This window comes from Pantherophis guttatus, chromosome 4 (assembly GCF_059756535.1).
Source record: "Pantherophis guttatus breed Tessera chromosome 4, ASM5975653v1, whole genome shotgun sequence".
Lineage (NCBI taxonomy): Eukaryota > Metazoa > Chordata > Lepidosauria > Squamata > Colubridae > Pantherophis > Pantherophis guttatus.
Genome location: NC_142066.1, coordinates 119,349,029 through 119,366,796, shown reverse-complemented (window position 1 = coordinate 119,366,796; position 17,768 = coordinate 119,349,029). Strand labels below are relative to the sequence as shown.

At 37.0% G+C, this 17,768-nt stretch overlaps 1 protein-coding gene across 14 annotated transcripts in view; it reads left to right on the top strand.

Moving 5' to 3' along the window:
- The window catches only part of PALS2 (protein associated with LIN7 2, MAGUK p55 family member), a 53,899-nt gene that overhangs the window by 22,790 nt on the left and 13,341 nt on the right, over window positions 1-17,768 (top strand). For 5 of the 14 annotated variants that reach the window (XM_034402655.2, XM_034402657.2, XM_034402658.2 and 2 more), the window contains 7 exons: window positions 5,566-5,687; window positions 10,139-10,291; window positions 11,298-11,450; window positions 12,067-12,294; window positions 14,952-15,083; window positions 16,884-16,983; window positions 17,321-17,389. In XM_034402655.2, the coding sequence (XP_034258546.1) occupies window positions 5,571-5,687; window positions 10,139-10,291; window positions 11,298-11,450; window positions 12,067-12,294; window positions 14,952-15,083; window positions 16,884-16,983; window positions 17,321-17,389 (952 nt within the window). In that variant the 5' untranslated portion in view covers window positions 5,566-5,570. Of the gene's footprint in view, window positions 1-4,729; window positions 4,850-5,565; window positions 5,688-10,138; window positions 10,292-11,297; window positions 11,451-12,066; window positions 12,295-14,951; window positions 15,084-16,883; window positions 16,984-17,320; window positions 17,390-17,768 lie in introns of those variants that run through there. The other 9 variants (XM_034402654.2, XM_034402656.2, XM_060685713.2 and 6 more) reach the window with 4 other exon arrangements.

The following is a 17,768-nucleotide window of genomic DNA, read 5'->3' as shown; positions in this document are numbered from 1 at the left end:
ACAATTAAACCAGTAGTATTGAAATTAGAAATTGTGACTTGAGAAATAGAAGTATGGAATCTTATCTGAGCATATAGATCTACACCCTAATGTAGGCTATTTACTTTTATAATATATATTTCAATATCTTCTTTACTTTTTAGTAAATTGTGGTTTATAAAGGGACACATAGGTTGCTATGCATTGATTGGCACTTTTAAAGGATTATGTCCTCCTACATCATGGTTGTCAAACTCAATTGTGTTATGGGCCGGTTTGTGACCTATTGTGATGTTTTTTGCTTTTGCGGAGTCATGGTGGGTGTGACCTGCATGTGATGTATCCGATCCATGGGCCGCCAGTTTAACAGGCCTGTTCTACATGCTTAAACAAGTCATAAGTCTCTGTGAATAGGGCCCTCGAAGAAAAAATTATTTTTCTCGAGATGGAAAGATCAGCTTTTTATCTGAGGATACAAAATGTGGTGGAAGAACGGGGGGGGAGCTCTAAGAGATATAGTGGCAAACATTCTGGCTGGGATTCTGGAGATAGCTAAGGAAGATATTCTGAGAGATATTGATGACGTTTTCCGTGTACATACGAGTTACACCAGGAGGCAGAAACTTCCGATAGAGGTCCATGTTAGGTTATCCAAGAAAGCACTTAGGGAAGAAGTGATTTTGAAGTCCAGAGACAAAATGGTAACATATAAAGACAAACAACTGATAATTCTGAAACAACTCCCCAGACGGGTACGGGAATTACGGCGAAATTATCATTTCTTAACTGCTCAACTAAGAAAACACAGAATGCTATATAGGTGGCTATTACCGGAAGGGTTACAATTTACGTGGGCAGATAAAGTGAGAATTGACAACCTTAGAGATGCCAGTGATTTTCTTATCAGATATATAAACCCCTCAGAATCGGATGTGGGAGAAGAGTCGGAGTGCAAGAGTGGGGAAGAATTATTAGAGGAGGAAGAGAGAAGGGAACCAGAACAGCTAGGCGGGAGAAAGAAAGGAAGAGGACAGAAGCAAATAGAGGCAGAGATAGGAGTTGAGGGACTGAGCCAGAGAGAAACAAGACAAACAAAAAAGAAACTCCAAGCAGAAGGCAAGTAAGGGCAACAGAAGGGAGAAGGGATGGGGGAGGAAATTCGTCTATTGTCAGTTAACATCAATGGGCTGAGTAGCCCAAATAAGAGAAAAAAGATTTTTAATAAATTAATAAAAGCACGTCTGAATATAATATGCCTTCAAGAAGTACATGTGAAAAGGGAGCATCTTTATTTATTGAATTATACCAAACTGGGTCAATTATATACGTCTTTAGCGGAAACTAAAAAAAGAGGAGTAGCAATTTATGTCCAAAGGCATATAAACTCGAAATTAATTTTTGCAGATGAAGAACGGAGACTTCTAATTTGTTGTAAAAAATGCTTACTGGTTTGTATTTATGCACCTAATGGGAATCAGAAAGACTTTTTTCAGAATCTCTACAGTAAATTGGTAGAATATGATTACTCACACATTTGTGTAGTGGGGGACTTTAATGCCATGGATGATAAAAATAAAGACTATATATCTGGAAACAGGAAACAGGAGGGGAAAAAGAGCTCTGTAAAGAAAAGACTGCCTATTATTTGCCATCAAATACAAGAGGAATTTGAATTTAAAGACATTTGGAGGGAAAAACATCCAGAAGATAGACAATACACATACTTCTCCACCAGGCATCATTTTGGTCGTGGATAGATGCGGCTTGGATGTCAGGGGAATTGCGGCAGGGAACACAGAAAGTAGAGATAGGTGTCAATGAGTAGGCAGACCATAATCCACTCTGGATATCATGGGGAGGGTTGAAAACAAGGCCTAGGTGGAGAATGGACGTGAGGGTCCTCAAAGATGAACAATTTTTAACTTATGTAAAGAAGGAGATGGGTTTTTTCTTCCGGGAAAATAATAATGAAGATGCAAACTTTTAAAATGTATGGGAAACAGCTAAAGCAGTGTTTCGGGGTTTAGTGATAAATTATACAGCTGGGAAACGGAAGAAGGAGAAGGCTAAATGAGACAAATTATTAGAAGACCTGACAAGAAGTGAGGTTGCATTGCGACAGGACCCAAATAATAGAGAACTTAATATGAATTTGAAATTAGTGCGACATCAAATTAATTTACTAGACCAAGAGGATTTAGAAAAAAAATTAGGTGGATGAAACAATGACAATTTGAAAATGCAAATAAACAGGGAAGATGGCTTACATACCGATTAAAAAAAGGAAAGGAAAAGAGTAGAATTCACAATTTGAGAGATGGAAATGGTGATTGGATCACAGGGGAAGAAGGGAAGAAAAGAATAGCGCAGGAATTTTATACCGATTTATATAGAAAAGAAGATAAGCCTGAGCAAGAAATAAGGAAATACCTAGAAGAATCTGACCTACCCAAAATATCGGATATGTCTAGGGAAATACTGGACAGGGAGATAATGGAAGGGGAAATTGAAAGGGTTATGGGAAAACAAAAAACAGGAAAGACTCCCAGTATGGATGGTCTCTCGATAGAATATTATAAGGCACTTTGGGAAGTCTTAAACCCTTATATGACAGACTGTTTAATGGGGTAATCTGGGAGGGAAAGATCCCGAATTCCTGGTCAGAAGCGTTAATAACCCTCTTGCCAAAGGATAGTAGTGATTTATCCCTAATCCAGAATTATAGACCTATTTCGCTCCTTAACGCAGACTACAAACTATTTGCGGCAGTATTAGCAGAGAGGCTAAAAAGTTTCCTAAGTCAATTTATACATGAAGATCAAAATGGCTTCTTACCCTGTAGATAGATTAGAGACAACGTGAGAATAATCATGAATGTTTTGGAACATTATGAAACCCACATTGATAAACAATTGGCTTTGGTTTTTGTGGATGCGCAAAAAGCCTTTGACTGAGTGAGCTGGAGTTTTTTAGTGGGCTTATTACAACATATGCAATTCGGGGAAAGGTTTATCCGGGAAATTTGAATAATCTATTCGAAGCAGTCTGCCAAAATTTTAATTAATGGAGAGGTATCTGAACAAATCTGCATCGAGAAAGGAACTAGACAGGGGTGCCCGCTTTCTCCATTGCTATATCCTAACATTAGAACCTTTATTGAGGGAAATTAGGTGCAACTTGGGGATAAAAGGATTGCATATTAAGGACCAACAATATAAGGTACAAGCATATGCCGATGACCTAGTATTTATATTGGAAGATCCTATTCTATCGGGCCCAAATTTGATCTATGAGTTAGAAAAATACAGAAATGTAGCGGGCTTAAAAATAAATAAGGAAAAAACTAAGGTTATCATTAAAAATTTGACAACAAAGCAGAGTAAGGAATTAGAAGCGAATTTGGGATTTCAAATTGTCAATAAATTACGACATCTAGGTATTATATTAGCAGCCAAATGCTCAACAATCAAGATAATTACTTGAAATTACTTCAACGAACAGAACAGGACTTAGAGAAATGGAAGAACCTTCAGACGTCTCTATTAGGTAGGATCGCGATTATAAAATCCTATATTCTCCCAAAATGGACATATTTATTTTATACAGCACCAGCTAGATTAGACAACAATTTCTTTAAAAAGCTAAATTAATGTGTTCTTAAATTTATCTGGCAAAATAAAAAGCCCAGAATTAAACTTAAAATGCTTCAAGAGATGAAAGAAAGAGGGGGATTCGGCTTACCAAAATGGGAATATTATTATCAGGCTGCAAACTTAGTTTGGATAAGGGAATGGATCCTGCTGAGAAGAAGACGATTGTTGATTCTGGAAGGTTCGGGATTACAACAGGGTTGGCACTATTTTCTTTGGCAAGATAAGGTTAAAAAATATATGAGCTTTGCAGGTCATTATGTAAGGAACATCTTAATTGAAACATGGAGAAAAATCAAGGGTAAATTCTACTTCTTGACCCCGTCTTGGTTGGTCCCACTAGAAGCTATAACATATAGCTCGCTTTACAATAAAGAAAAACACCTATCTTACCAGGAGCTATTGGATGCTCAAGGCCATTTAAAAACAAGAACTGAGTTAGATCTTCAGGGAATAGAATTGGATTGGTGGTCTTATGTCCAGATCAGCTCTAAACATAAGAAAGACAAGGAAAAAGGTGGCATAGATATGACCCAGCAAGAAATAAATAATATTATATTAGGAAAGGAGGAAAGAATGTTATCCAAGATTTATTAACTCTTAATAAATTACTGGATAGGGGATTAGATTGTTAAAGATTCAATGATTGCCTGGGAAAGAAATATTGGTTACTCAATTGAGTTGGTAAAATGGGAAGAAATATGGACGAAACAACTGAAACTCCTGATGGCAACCACTTACAAAGAAAACTTGTATAAGATGGTGTATAGATGGCATCTCCCTCCTGCCCGACTATCCAAAATGTTCCCAGGACTCTCCGCAAACTGTTGGAAATGTGGGGAGATAGGTATTTATTTTCACGTATGGTGGACCTGCCCCAAGGTAATTGAGTTTTGGAGACTTACACAGGGATGGATATTAGAAATCACTGGATATAAATTACAATTGAAACCAGAATACTATCTATTAAATATAAGGCCAGATAAGATAGGCACGAATACATGGTGTCTGATTGTATATATCACAACTGCAACAAGAATATGTTTTGCTCAATATTGGAAGTGGAAAGACTTACCGGCTGAAGATTTGATTTTGGGAAAAATTATGGAATATGCGGAAGCTGACAGGTTAACAAAAATTTGGAGAGATCAAAAGGATTCCGCATATTTTCAATGCTGGGACCAATGGTATACTTGGTTGAATAATAAAATAAAAAGAAGGTAAGGTTAGTGTAGATTTTATATCTTATTTGTATATTTTGACTGAAGTTAATATATTGTGTAAAGCTCCCGTCGTGATCTGTATGTGAATAAATACTTTGTTTGTAAATAAATAAATAAATAAATAAAAACAAGTCATAACTGTCTGATGTGTATTTAGCTCTGTCTAATAGGCAATGAATGGAAACTGACAGGATTAACTCCACATTTCTACGATTTTTTCCATCCTGTCAGGTGGCTACCACACTTTGATGTTTTTCTATCTCAAAAGTAGGTGAAGAAACAAATGAAAAGCCATCACCCATTCCCACTTTTATGAATGCTCAAGCATTTGTCCCATAAACAGATAGTCCTTGCTTAACAACTAGAATTGGGACCAGCAATTCCATCACTAAGCAATGTAATCATTCCGTATAAACATCACTGGCATGGTCATGAGAAGACTGGTTATAAAGTTATTTTTTCAGGGGCATCATAACTTTAGTTGCTAAACAAGACAATTGTTAAGCCAAAACTACTTGTAAATATGTTAGCTTTAAGGTAGCCAAAAGGTTTCTTACTGTTTTTTTAGTTGTTAAATTCTCTCTCAAAACCAACATTAAAGGAGAAAATAATTGGTGCTTGGCCTTTTAGTGGCTGGTCATTTTATTGACAATTATTTTAATTATATATTTATTATTATAAGTCTGAAGTATTTTATCTCTGTTTCTTTTCAGTAGCAATGCAGCAAGTTTTGGATAATCTTACTGATTTACCCTCATCATCAGGAGCTGAAGAAATAGACCTTATTTTCTTGAAAGGAATTATGGAGAATCCTATTGTAAAATCACTTGCTAAGGTATGAAATATTTATTTATGGCAGTTAATTTCCAAATGGTCAGTGCACCTTCTCATATACATTAACTAGCCCCTTGGAAATCCCTGCTGTATCAATTGAGGAGAATTGACTACAAAATAGTTTTCAAGAAGGGTAAGCTGTGGGGGACTCCAGAACACCTCAAGTGTGCACTGCTGTAATTCAGAAGCAAAAATTATTGAATTGTAACAATGTGATTGTAATTTTTATTTATTTTATTTTATTTTATTTCAAATTTATATACTGCACCTTCTCCCAAGGGACTCAGGGCGGTGTACAGCCAGATAAAAACATACAATACAAACATTAAGAACAATTAAAAGAATATATATTAATTTGGCCCCAGTTTAAAATGACAAACCAATTAAAAATTAAAAATCTAAAAATATGTTAAACCAGCCCGGCTTGATAAAAAAAGAAAGTTTTAAGGGCACGGCGAAAGGCACCGAGGTCTTGGATTCTCCTTATCTCAGGGGGCAGCTAGTTCCATAGGGTAGGTGCCCCCACAGAGAAGGCCCTCCCCCTGGGGGTCACCAGCCTATATTGTTTGGCTGATGGCACCCCGAGGAGGCCCTCTCTGTGGGAGCGCACGGGTCGATGGGAGGTTGTCGGTAGCAGCAGGCAGTCTCGAAGATAACTAGGTCCTATGCCATGGAGCGCTTTAAAGGTAGTAACCAACACCTTGAAGCACACCCGGAAGACCACTGGGAGCCAGTGCAGCTCGTGCAGGAGCGGTGTTATGTGGGAGCGCCATGCAGCTCCTGTAATTACCCGCGCGGCCACATTCTGGACCAGTTGGAGCCTCCAGGTGCTCTTCAAGTGTAGAGAGTGTTGCAGTAGTCCAGGCGAGAGGTGACGAGGGCATGAGTGACTGTGCAAATGGAATCCCGATCAAGAAAGGGTTGCAACTGGCGAATCAGGAGAACCTGACAAAAGGTCCCCCTGGCTACAGCCGTCAGATGTTCCTCCAAGGACAGCTGCATATCCAGGAGGACTCCCAGATTGCGCGCCTTCTCCGTGGGAGCCGAAGACTCACCCCCAATAGTCAGCAACGGAATCAGCTGACTATATCGGGATGCCGGGAACCACAGCCACTCAGTCTTGGAAGGGTTGAGCTTGAGCCTGTTCCTTCCCATCCAGATCCGCACAGCTCCAGGCACTGAGACATCACTTCAAGAGCATCGTTGGGGTGGCCTGGGGTGGAGATGTACAGCTGGGTGTCATCAGCGTACTGGTGGTACTTCACCCCAAAGCCACGGATGATCTCACCCAGCGGCTTCACATAAATGTTGAACAAAAGGGGCGAGAGGACCGACCCCTGAGGCACTCCACAGATGAGCAGCCTTGAGGTCGACCTCTGCCCCCCTGCCAACACAAACTACGACTGGTCAGAGAGAAAGGAGAAGAACCACCGTAACACGGTGCCCCCCATCCCCAACTCTTCCAACCGGTGCAGCATGATACCATGGTCGATGGTATCAAAAGCCGCGGAGAGATCTAATAGGACCAGGACAGAGGAGCAACCCCTGTCCTGAGCCCTCCAGAGATCATCTACCAACGTGACCAATGCCATTTCCATGCTGTGCCCAGGCCTGAAACCCGACTGGAACGGATCTAGATAAGACGTTTCCTCCAGGAATTGTGGAAACTGTCGCGCGACCACACTCTCAACAACCTTCGCCACAAAGCGAAGGTTGGAGACAGGACGGTAGTTGGCCAATACTGCCGGGTCCAGGGAGGGCTTCTTGAGGAGAGGCCTCACCATCGCCTCTTTCAAGGCTGTGGGGAAGTAACCCTCACTCAACGAAGCGTTAATAATTTCCTGGAGCCAGCCTCGTGTAACCTCGTGTAAATTTGTTCTTGGGGGTCCTAAATAATTTTTAAATTAGGAAGAGGAAGTGATCCTACCTGGAAAATGTTTTTTCCCATGTCCACCCTAACCCCTCCCCCAAATATTGCTAATTACAATAGCAGCCCTAACCCCTATATGATAGTGCCATATATCAGTAATGACTTCTTGTGAAATTTTAGAAAGATGGGAGGCTGAATTATGGAGCCCAGTTGCATAGATATTGCTGGTATCTAGTATATGAGGTAATAAAATCTGATATGCAAGAGAGTATGAAGATTGAGGATAAGTTCTTTTGATCACAGAGTGAGCCCTCCAAATGTAATTATTTTAATTGTACTAGTAATTCTTGAGCAACCATTAAATATCCTTAATAGCAATAGCATTTAGCCTTATGTACTGCTTCACAGTCCTTTATAGCCCTCCCTAAGTGGTTTACAAAGTCAGTCTATTGTCCCCAACAAATTGGGTCCTCGGAAGGATGGAAGACTGAGTCAACCTTGAGCTGATGAGAATCGAACTGCCAAACTGCTGGCAGCCGGCAGTCAGCAGAGGTAGCCTGCAGTACTGCATTCTAACTGTGGCACCATGGTTCTTACCTTCATCTTCTAGATTTCAGTAAAAATTCATTAATTAAATTCATTAATTTGTTGTTTCAAAAATAGCACATGAAAAGATAAAAGAAGGGTAGCTTATGTAAAGCATGGTGAGTTATAATTTGAAGTTTCAATACTTCTGTTTCTTCAGTACTCAACATCTGACCACAATTGAACCCAAAATTTATGTTGCTAAGTGAAAAATTGGTTAAGTGAGTTTTGCCTCATTTTACGACTTTTCTTGCCAAATTTATTAAATGAATCATTTCAGTTGTTAAATTAGCAACACAGTTGTTAAGTGAATCTGATTTCCCCATTGACTTTGCTTGTCAGAAGGTTGCAAAAGGTGATCACATGATGTGGGGATCAGCGGTGAAATCTATTTACCTTTGCTACCGGTTTGGGCATGCTCCCCTGCGTGTGCGCCTCTTCTGCGCATGCGCAGAATGTTCTGCGCATGCGTAGAATGTTAAAAATGGGACGTAATGACGTCCCGGCGGGTGAGCAGAGCTTCCCGCCACCGACGCTGCCGGTTCGGCGAGCTGTATAGAACTGGGGGGGTGGATTTCACCACTGCCGGGGATACTGCAACTGCCATAAAGATGAGTCAGTTGCCAAAAATTCAAATGTAAATCACATGACCATGGAGGTGCTGCAATAGTCATAAGTGTGAAAAGTGGTCATCAGTCACTTTTTTCAGTGCTGTTGTAACTTTGAACAGTCACTAATTCAATTATTGTAAGTTGAGGACTACCTGTATAAGCTTAATAGATGAATGGCAGTTTCTTCTTCAAAAAGGGAATTATTTAGGTAATCCTCGATTTATAACATTCATTTAACAACCATTCAAAAAGTTACTGTGCAGCTGAAAAACGTAATTTATGATCAGCCCTCACATTTACACCTCCACAATGTCCCCACAGTCACATGATCAAAATTTGGGTGCTTGGCAACTGGCATTCATGTTCATTCATTGCAGCATCCTGAGATCATGGGCCTGCCAGTTGCAACCTTCCCAGCTGGCTCCAACAAGCAAAGTCAATGGGGGAAGCCAGCCTTAACAAGTTAGTAAAAAGATAACATGCAGTAAAAAGATAATAAAATTGGGCATCTCATTTGATGACTGCTATGTAGTGAATTTTGTTCCTAATTGTGGTTGTAAGTCAAGAGCTGTCTACCCTGATCTGATGAAAGGATAACCTGAATTTAGATTGCCCCCATCTTTCTAGATATCAGACAGAAAAAGATAAATGTGGATATTCATTACTGTGTTTTCAGTTATGGTCCAGCTGAAGATAAACTTTGGGGGGGGGACCTTTTTCCTTTTGCTAATTTGGCTAATCACAGAGTGTGTGATTTATATTTCCTTGATCTCATTTACCTTGCATTAAGTTTTCAGCCTTATCAAGTAATGCTTCAAGGCTTAGGAACCGGTGTCCCTATTTTTAAAGCAAAAAATCAGACTTCTATGGTAAAAGTAAACACCATAAGGAAGCAGATGTAAAATAATAATGATTCTAGTTTGCTAACTTGATTACCCTAAGAACGTCACCTTTCAGCATACACCCATTTCATGCATGATACATATATTTCAGTGAAACATTTTATTTTGTAAGATATTTAGTCTTTATAACATAAACATTACCTGTGGTGAAAATCTCTACCAGAATCTGAAGCATAATTGTGCCTTAATATTTCCAAAAGGCTGTGTATTAACCTTATTGTCTTACTTCTGTTACTAGGAGTAAAAACAACTATTCAGAAAAGTATATTTGCATGCTTTATTTAACAGAAGTGCTGTTTTTTTCAAGGGTCCTACAGCAAAGATAAAAATCCTAAATTACACTGCATGAAATAACAATTTGCAGAAAGTGCAATATAATTGGTCTACCTGAGTTGTTATCAAAATACCTAGTAAGTATTATAAAATCAATGGTAAATCAAACACCCTTTTCTTGTTAGTATGTCTTATTCTATAATTTTCATAGGCTCATGAACGATTAGAGGATTCTAAACTTGAGGCTGTGAGTGATAACAATCTGGAGCTGGTCAATGAGATTCTTGAAGACATCAGTCCATTAATAAATAAAGATGAAAACATTGCCGAATTAGTTGGTATACTAAAGGAACCACACTTTCTGGTAAGTATATTTCTAGTCTTAACAATTTGTTCAATTGCTGTAAAACACATGAAAATAGGTTTTTTTAAAAGACAAGTCTTTAGATTTAGAACCTAGATTTAGGTTCAGATCTAAAAACGATTGTGTTAATATTAGACTGAAGTTGATATAACTTCAGATGTGTTTGATCTTGGAGTATAAATATACTTTGATTGATTAATAACTTTAATTACCATTTCTATTTAATTTACTTCAGATTAGAGCCGTGATGGCTAACCTTTTTGCCATTGTGTGCGAGGAGCGGGCATGCACATACGCATGCCCATACTCATAATTCTATGTGTCCTGCCCCCGCACATGCACACATGACCCCCCCCCACTCCTGGCACGTGATGGCACGGTGGACCTGGTAGACCCATTCTTTGCTCTCCCCAGCCTCCAGAGTCTTTCTAGGAGCTTGGGGAGGGCGAAAATGGCCTCCCCCCCGGGGAAGGCCATTTTTGCCCTCCCCAAACTCCTAGAAAGCTTTGGAGCCTGGGGAGAGAGAAAATGGGCCTTCCCCCGCCCGAGGCCCTCCAGAGGCAGGAAACAGCGTGTTTCCCTACTTCCGGTGGGCCCAGAAAGTCTGAAAATCAGCTGGCCGGTGTGCACATCTGCGCCGGAGCTGAGCTTGCGTGCCCACCAATATGGCTATGCGTGCCACCTGTGGCACGCATGCCATAGGTTCGCCATCATGGGATTAGAGCATAATTTAGCTTTTCTTCTGAGCTGGATCACATCTGTTGTTTTGAACTGAAGAAAACATGTTAGAATGAGCAATCTGTACAAAAATTCTCTGTATGATGAATAGAGTTTATCATATATTGTAATTTCTGTTTACAAAATTGAGAAGCTGCCCTATTAATATTGTAGGACCATTCTGGGTTGCCAAGAAATGGCCTTCAAATTATTCTGTTTAACTATTGGCCAATTATAGCTGGAAAAAATATGTATTAAATGTATCATCTCATCCATTCTCTATTTACAGTCACTCTTAGAAGCTCATGATATTGTGGCATCAAAGTGTTATGAATCTCCTCCCTCTAGTCCAGAAATAAATAATGCTTCGGTGAATAATCAGATAGTACCAGTAGATGCTATTCGTATACTTGGCATTCATAAAAGAGCAGGGGAGCCTTTGGTAAGTATGATTTCCCCCTTCCCTTTAAATATGAAATGTATTTGACAGACTTGCATAATCTTTCTGTGTTGTTTCTTTAATTAAAGTTATAAGATGGTAAAATACTTCTTGAATAGACACTGAAATATAAACTTGAAGTGGGAGAGGCATAATTCTTTAAATATCTGTTTTTATATATTGAGGCAGTCCAGTGCTTTTGTGGGACTGCAAGCTTTTAGTGTGTGAGTGTATATGAAAGAAGGAATAATCAAGTTCACTGAAAACACTAATATGCTCCAGGGAGAAGAAATGCTAAGGACTTGCTTTCATATCTCTGTACACGTTCTTCAACTAGTAAATAGAATAGATGAATAAATTTGTTAATAAGTATCTAACTTATAAAGATTTAAATAATTGTGTTCAGTAAGTTGAAAATGTGAGAAATCCATGTTTATAAGTCAATTCCTTGTATGAAATCCTCTTTTGCTTTTGGATTTCAGGATCATAACAGTGTACAAGTTTTAACAGCTCTTATGTGATGTCAACTAATAAGAAATCACAGTGTTAAGATTCTAGTTCTGAAATGGGTATAAATGTTTCAGAGATAAACTCTGATGCCCTTCAAATGTTCATTTAGGGTGTGACATTTAGGGTGGAGAATAATGACCTGGTGATTGCAAGAATCCTTCATGGAGGAATGATAGACCGACAAGGTCTCCTACATGTAGGTGATATCATTAAAGAGGTTAATGGTCATGAAGTTGGAAACAATCCAAAAGAATTGCAAGAACTTCTGAAGAGTATTAGTGGTAGTGTCACTCTGAAGATTCTTCCTAGCTACAAAGATAATATTGTTCCCCAACAGGTTAGTAGTACTATCCTTGATTTGAAGCTATATAGTGATGTTACTTTGTTTCCTTTCCTAGGACTAATAAAATATGTTAATTAACTCAGCTATAGTCATATTTAAGGATGACAGCTGTCTGCAGTTAATATTTTGCTAAGAGCCACTTAAAATATATATGTAAATGCACTGCAGTTACACATAATTGCAGGAATTTCATTCAGAATGCAAGCATTATAAAGATGCAGCTGACTACAATTCAAGTATATGAAAAGATGCATGTTACTATCTATTATTATTATTATTATTATTATTATTATTATTATTATTATTATTATTATTTAATCTTTGGTGAGATTCACAGCCTTTGAGGCTGGTTAATAGCTCAGCAGCTCGAATCCTAATCAAGGACTTAGGAACTGTTAAGGTATCGTCGGAGGATGTAAGCTGTTCCAAGTAAAGTGGTTTTTTGTAGAGTCCAAATGTTCAAGTCCGGTAAATTTAGAATTTCTAAATAGCGAGGTAGCCCTTTGGGTATTGGCTATTATTATTATTATTATTATTATTATTATTATTATTATTATTATTATTATTATTATTATTATATTTGTAGACTAGCCCAAAGTCATCCAACTAGGTTCCATGTTTAAGGGAGATCTAGAACTCAGTCACCTAGTTTCTAGGCCAGCACCTTAATCACCTACACCAAACTGACTCACTATTGAAGATGAAAATGAAGATGTTAATTTCTGAGGAACAAAATTAATGCAATAATTTTAGTAAATTCCTAAAAACACAAGATGTTTGGTAAATTCCTTGAGAATAAAATTATACATTACATTTCATGGGTTTTTATTTTTTTTCTGCCCCTGTGTACAAATGGCACACACCCCACACATCTTATTTTTACTAGTTTTCTTCTTTAAGTTCTTGGCTTAGAATTTTATGTCTGGAAAGAACACCCTGTCACTCTGTGGTCAAATGATGGGGTCAATGACTGTAATGGTTCTTCTCTATAAGAAGGGTAAGTGGGACAATCTAGCTAACTGTAGACTAATTGTCACCTAAACAATGAACATCAGTCATGGACAGTTTCTAGAAGGAATCTTAGGGAATAAATAGGGATATTAATAACATTAATAACAACTGAAAACTTCCCACTAAACCTGAATAATCCTGTTGGGGGAATTGGAGAAGATATTGCCATATGGCAAATATGCTCCTGTAGAAACATATTGAAATTCAGACAGAGACAAATAGTTTAACTTTTAAAAGCAACACCTGGTTGTCATAGAGTTGCTGAGGAGTGGCTAATTAGCCTGCCTGTAGTAACATTTCCCAAATTATGGTAAGGTTGTTTCTGAGCTAGATATATAATAAACTCCCTTTGGCATTTCTACAAAGAATATACTCTTAAGACCCATTAGAGAAACATGTCTGTCATTATAAAACAAGGGATATTGAAGTAGCCCAGCATGTGTTATTTTGCTGTGACATTTACAGATGTATCCAAAATATATATTCTATCTTTTCTTCAACAATAACTGGGTGAATTGGCAATTTTTATGTTATTTTCAGATGCTACATCTTCCATTATTCAGATGGTAGCAAAATATTGTGCAGCAGCAGTGAAAATGAGGCAGCTATTATTGCAAAGTCTTCCATAATTATAGCTCATGTATTAACCATTCTCAGGCCTTTGAGTATAATACAGCTTATTATGTTTCCTCTATATCTCAGATGTCAGCTTTCCATTGATTTTAAAATCTTATATGTAAAAAAATATTTATGCTTAAGCAGTAATAACAATATTTTTTGAAAGCCAATACTGTGTGGTTGACTGAGTTGTGGCCTAGTCCAATCTCACTTCATAAAAAGTAATTTTGTCTTTTTAGAACTATGATTTGCTGAATAAACCTAAAATATTTTGATGCAATATTTGGAAAATATTATTTTGTAAGAATTTATGTGTTGGAGCTTTCTGTAACATCCATGTATCACTGCTTTTTAGTCATGCTTTGTTCAAAAGATTGTTTCTAAAAGACAGCGCAATACACTGCATGAAATAAAAACAATTCTGACAACTGATTGTAAGGTGTGGAATAAAATAAATTAACTTTGAACAAACATTAAAGAATGTGTAAAATATCTTTAAAATTGTATGAAAAAGAATTGTTTCATTGTTTTAGTAATAATTGAAATGATTATTTAATGTAAAGGCAAGTCGCTTTGTTATGACACTATTCAATTGTAACCTCTCAGGTTACATTTTTTGCATTGGGACAAAGTTTTCTTCTGTGGCAGATGGCAGAATCTTCTATGCAAGTTTGAATCCTGGAACTCTTAATTAAAATATTGATTTCACTTCAGCTCACTTGACTGCATTCTGAGAATAAAGACATCTAAAAATAATTGGGATCACTTAAACAAAATTATAAGAACATAAATGACCACATGATAACTGTAGTAATTCATTTCAAGGGATTTTTACAGCTTGAACCTTTATCAGACACGTAATCATCTTTCAGAATTGTCCTCTGGACCCTTCATTTTGCTGGGGAAACAGCAAAACTTTTTCTGTTTTCTTTTTCTAAACTTTTAACCAAGTGACAAACTTGATGAGCATTTATAAATCTGAGAATGGTTGTTCTTAAACTGTTTTTAAAATTATGTTTCAGGTATTTGTGAAGTGTCACTTTGATTATAATCCATTCAATGATAATCTCATTCCATGCAAAGAAGCTGGTCTTAAATTTTCCAAGGGAGAAATTCTTCAGATTGTAAATCGAGAAGACCCAAACTGGTGGCAGGTTAGATATTGTTAAATTTAATACAAATTTTCAATGCATTAATCCAGTCTTCTGCTATATACATTCTGCATTTATTTTTTTAAAAATACTATTTTGTATCCTATGAAGAATTACTGTTAAATATAATTTCAGGCAAGAGAGCTAGTTTGGTATAATGATTAAGAAATCAGTTCTAGTTCTATCCTAAGAACAAAGTCAACTGGGTGATCTTGGGCCAATCTCTTATTCTCAGCCCTAGGAAGAAAGCAATGGCAAATCACATCTGAAAAAGCTTCCCAAGAAAACTGCAGGAACTTGGAGAAAGGGATAAAAAAAAAAACCAGACAGAAATTCAGAACTGTTTCATGAAAAGTGGAGTAGATCCTTAGGCTATCCCTTCTATATGATCAAATTATAATTCTGTCTGTAAAAATATGGAGTAATATCAGGCTTGTCTTGAGATCATGTGCACATCTGTGCTCGGTTAGAATAACCAAATGATACAAATTAGCACATAGATGTACTGTAGTATACTTATTAAATTGTTACAGAGGTACAAGGATATTAGTAACCTTTAAAACATGTGAGTAAAAAAGCCTCCATGCTTTTGAGAGGGGCTTCTTTGTGTATGTGTGAATATATATGCATAAAATGCCAAAATATGGGTCTTGGGTTGGTGTGACAAATAACAAAAATTACTGGTGCATCAGATAGGCTTATTTGAAGAAGGAAAAGTTCTCATTAGCTTAGTTCTGGGTCACAACTAATGCCTGTTAATGCCTGTGAATCTGCTCTTGGTTGTCCACTATATCCACTAGCGTTTGTTATAAGAAAGAGTGGTCAGATTATTTATGTGGGCACATTCCTAAATTTTTGTCCAATGCATTCCAACACAGCTAGCCTTAGGTTGTTGCTATGGGAGCAGTGGTGGGTTGCCCCTGGTTCGGACCGGTTCTATAGAACTGGTAGTAAAACTGGAGGGAGGCTCCACTCACCAACCCCGATGTCATCAGAACACTTCTGCGCATGTGCAGAAGTGAGCGTGCGCGCTCAGCCCCGTTGCGAACCGGTAGTAAAGGTAAGTAGAACCCACCCCTGTATGGGAGGGATTATCAGTCTTGATATTTCAGGAGGAAGACAAATGGAAAAGAAAATTTGAATAGAATTCATCTAACTATTTGGAAAGGGATACCGCTACTTCATTTTTATTTCTGCTTACATTGTTAGATATAATCAAGATAAATCTGCTTCCTTAGGATATATTTGGTTTTTACAAATAGAATGGTCTATATTACTTAGGTGATCTGCATTATGTAATCTTATTTTTAAGCATAGATGGCCATGAAGTAGGGCTCAAATGACAGACGATGTATTATGACATTTTAATGTCATTTTGGCTTGCTATGCACCTTGGTATCTAAAGACTGTGTACAAGTCTTGGAACATGTAAGAAATCCTGAGTTAAAGTTCATATCTATTAATTCAATGATTTAATAAAAGCAAAAGGTGGAAATGGGATTTTTTTTTAAAATGCATTTTTTAACATGTACTGCTTTAGGACTTCACTTAGAATATTTACTGAAAAATAGGTTTTGGTTGTTGAAAGGTGGGTGGAAATTTTTTAAAGAAAAACTCAACTGTTCTTATACTTTACGTTTCAGATATTTTTTGTCTACTTGTGTGTTACAGTGCTTGTCTACTTGTGTGTTACAGTGCATCCAACTTGTTTATATGAATAAATCTGAACATTAAATTGTTTTTGGCTACATTACAACTTATAATGTAAAAATCAATTTTGTTTCATGCTTAATTTTATTTCAGGCCAGCCATGTCAAGGAAGGAGGAAGTGCAGGACTTATTCCTAGCCAGTTTTTAGAAGAAAAGAGGAAAGCATTTGTTAGACGGGACTGGGAAAATTCAAGTAAGGAACACAAAAATATCATTTTGATTATGTTCATTTTTCAAGTTCCATATGTTGTGAATAATGGAATACGTTATTGTCCATAATTACAAATTAGTAATCAAAATAATTTGTTTTCTTTCTAATTTCTGAATCTTTTCTGCCATCTGCTGGTACTTAGATAAAATTAAATAGGGAGTATTATAATCATAAGTCTAAACAATTTATTATAATTATATAACCAAATTTAGCAGTTACAAGCAGTTAGGGTGATACGGCTTTCAATGGAGTACATTAAAACTTGGTTCCAAACCAATATAACAAATTGTAATTTCAAAAATATCTCATTTGTTTTTAGGTCCTTTCTGTGGGACAATAAATAGTAAAAGGAAGAAAAAAATGATGTATCTCACAACTAGAAATGCAGGTTTGTGAATTTCAGCATTACATACTAGAATACAGAAAAATAACTTGGCAAGAATATTTAGAAAGTTATTTATATTCATTTAGTTTAATAACTACTGCAAAAAAGATAGTAAAATTGGGTGTGTTCACAGGCTGACCATACACAACTAATATGGCATACAACCATAATTATGGTCATGTATCAAAGACTATCTATATCTCCAGTGGCTATACATACAAATCCAGGAAGTGATTCCAAATGAAACTGATCTTTTCTGAGTTTTCCTACATGCCAGCAATTTCATATCCTTTGTCACAGTTTAAAAATATATATTTACACTCTTTTGCTAATTTATTTTATAATTCAAATTATCCTTGAACTCACAGATAATTTAGCTTGT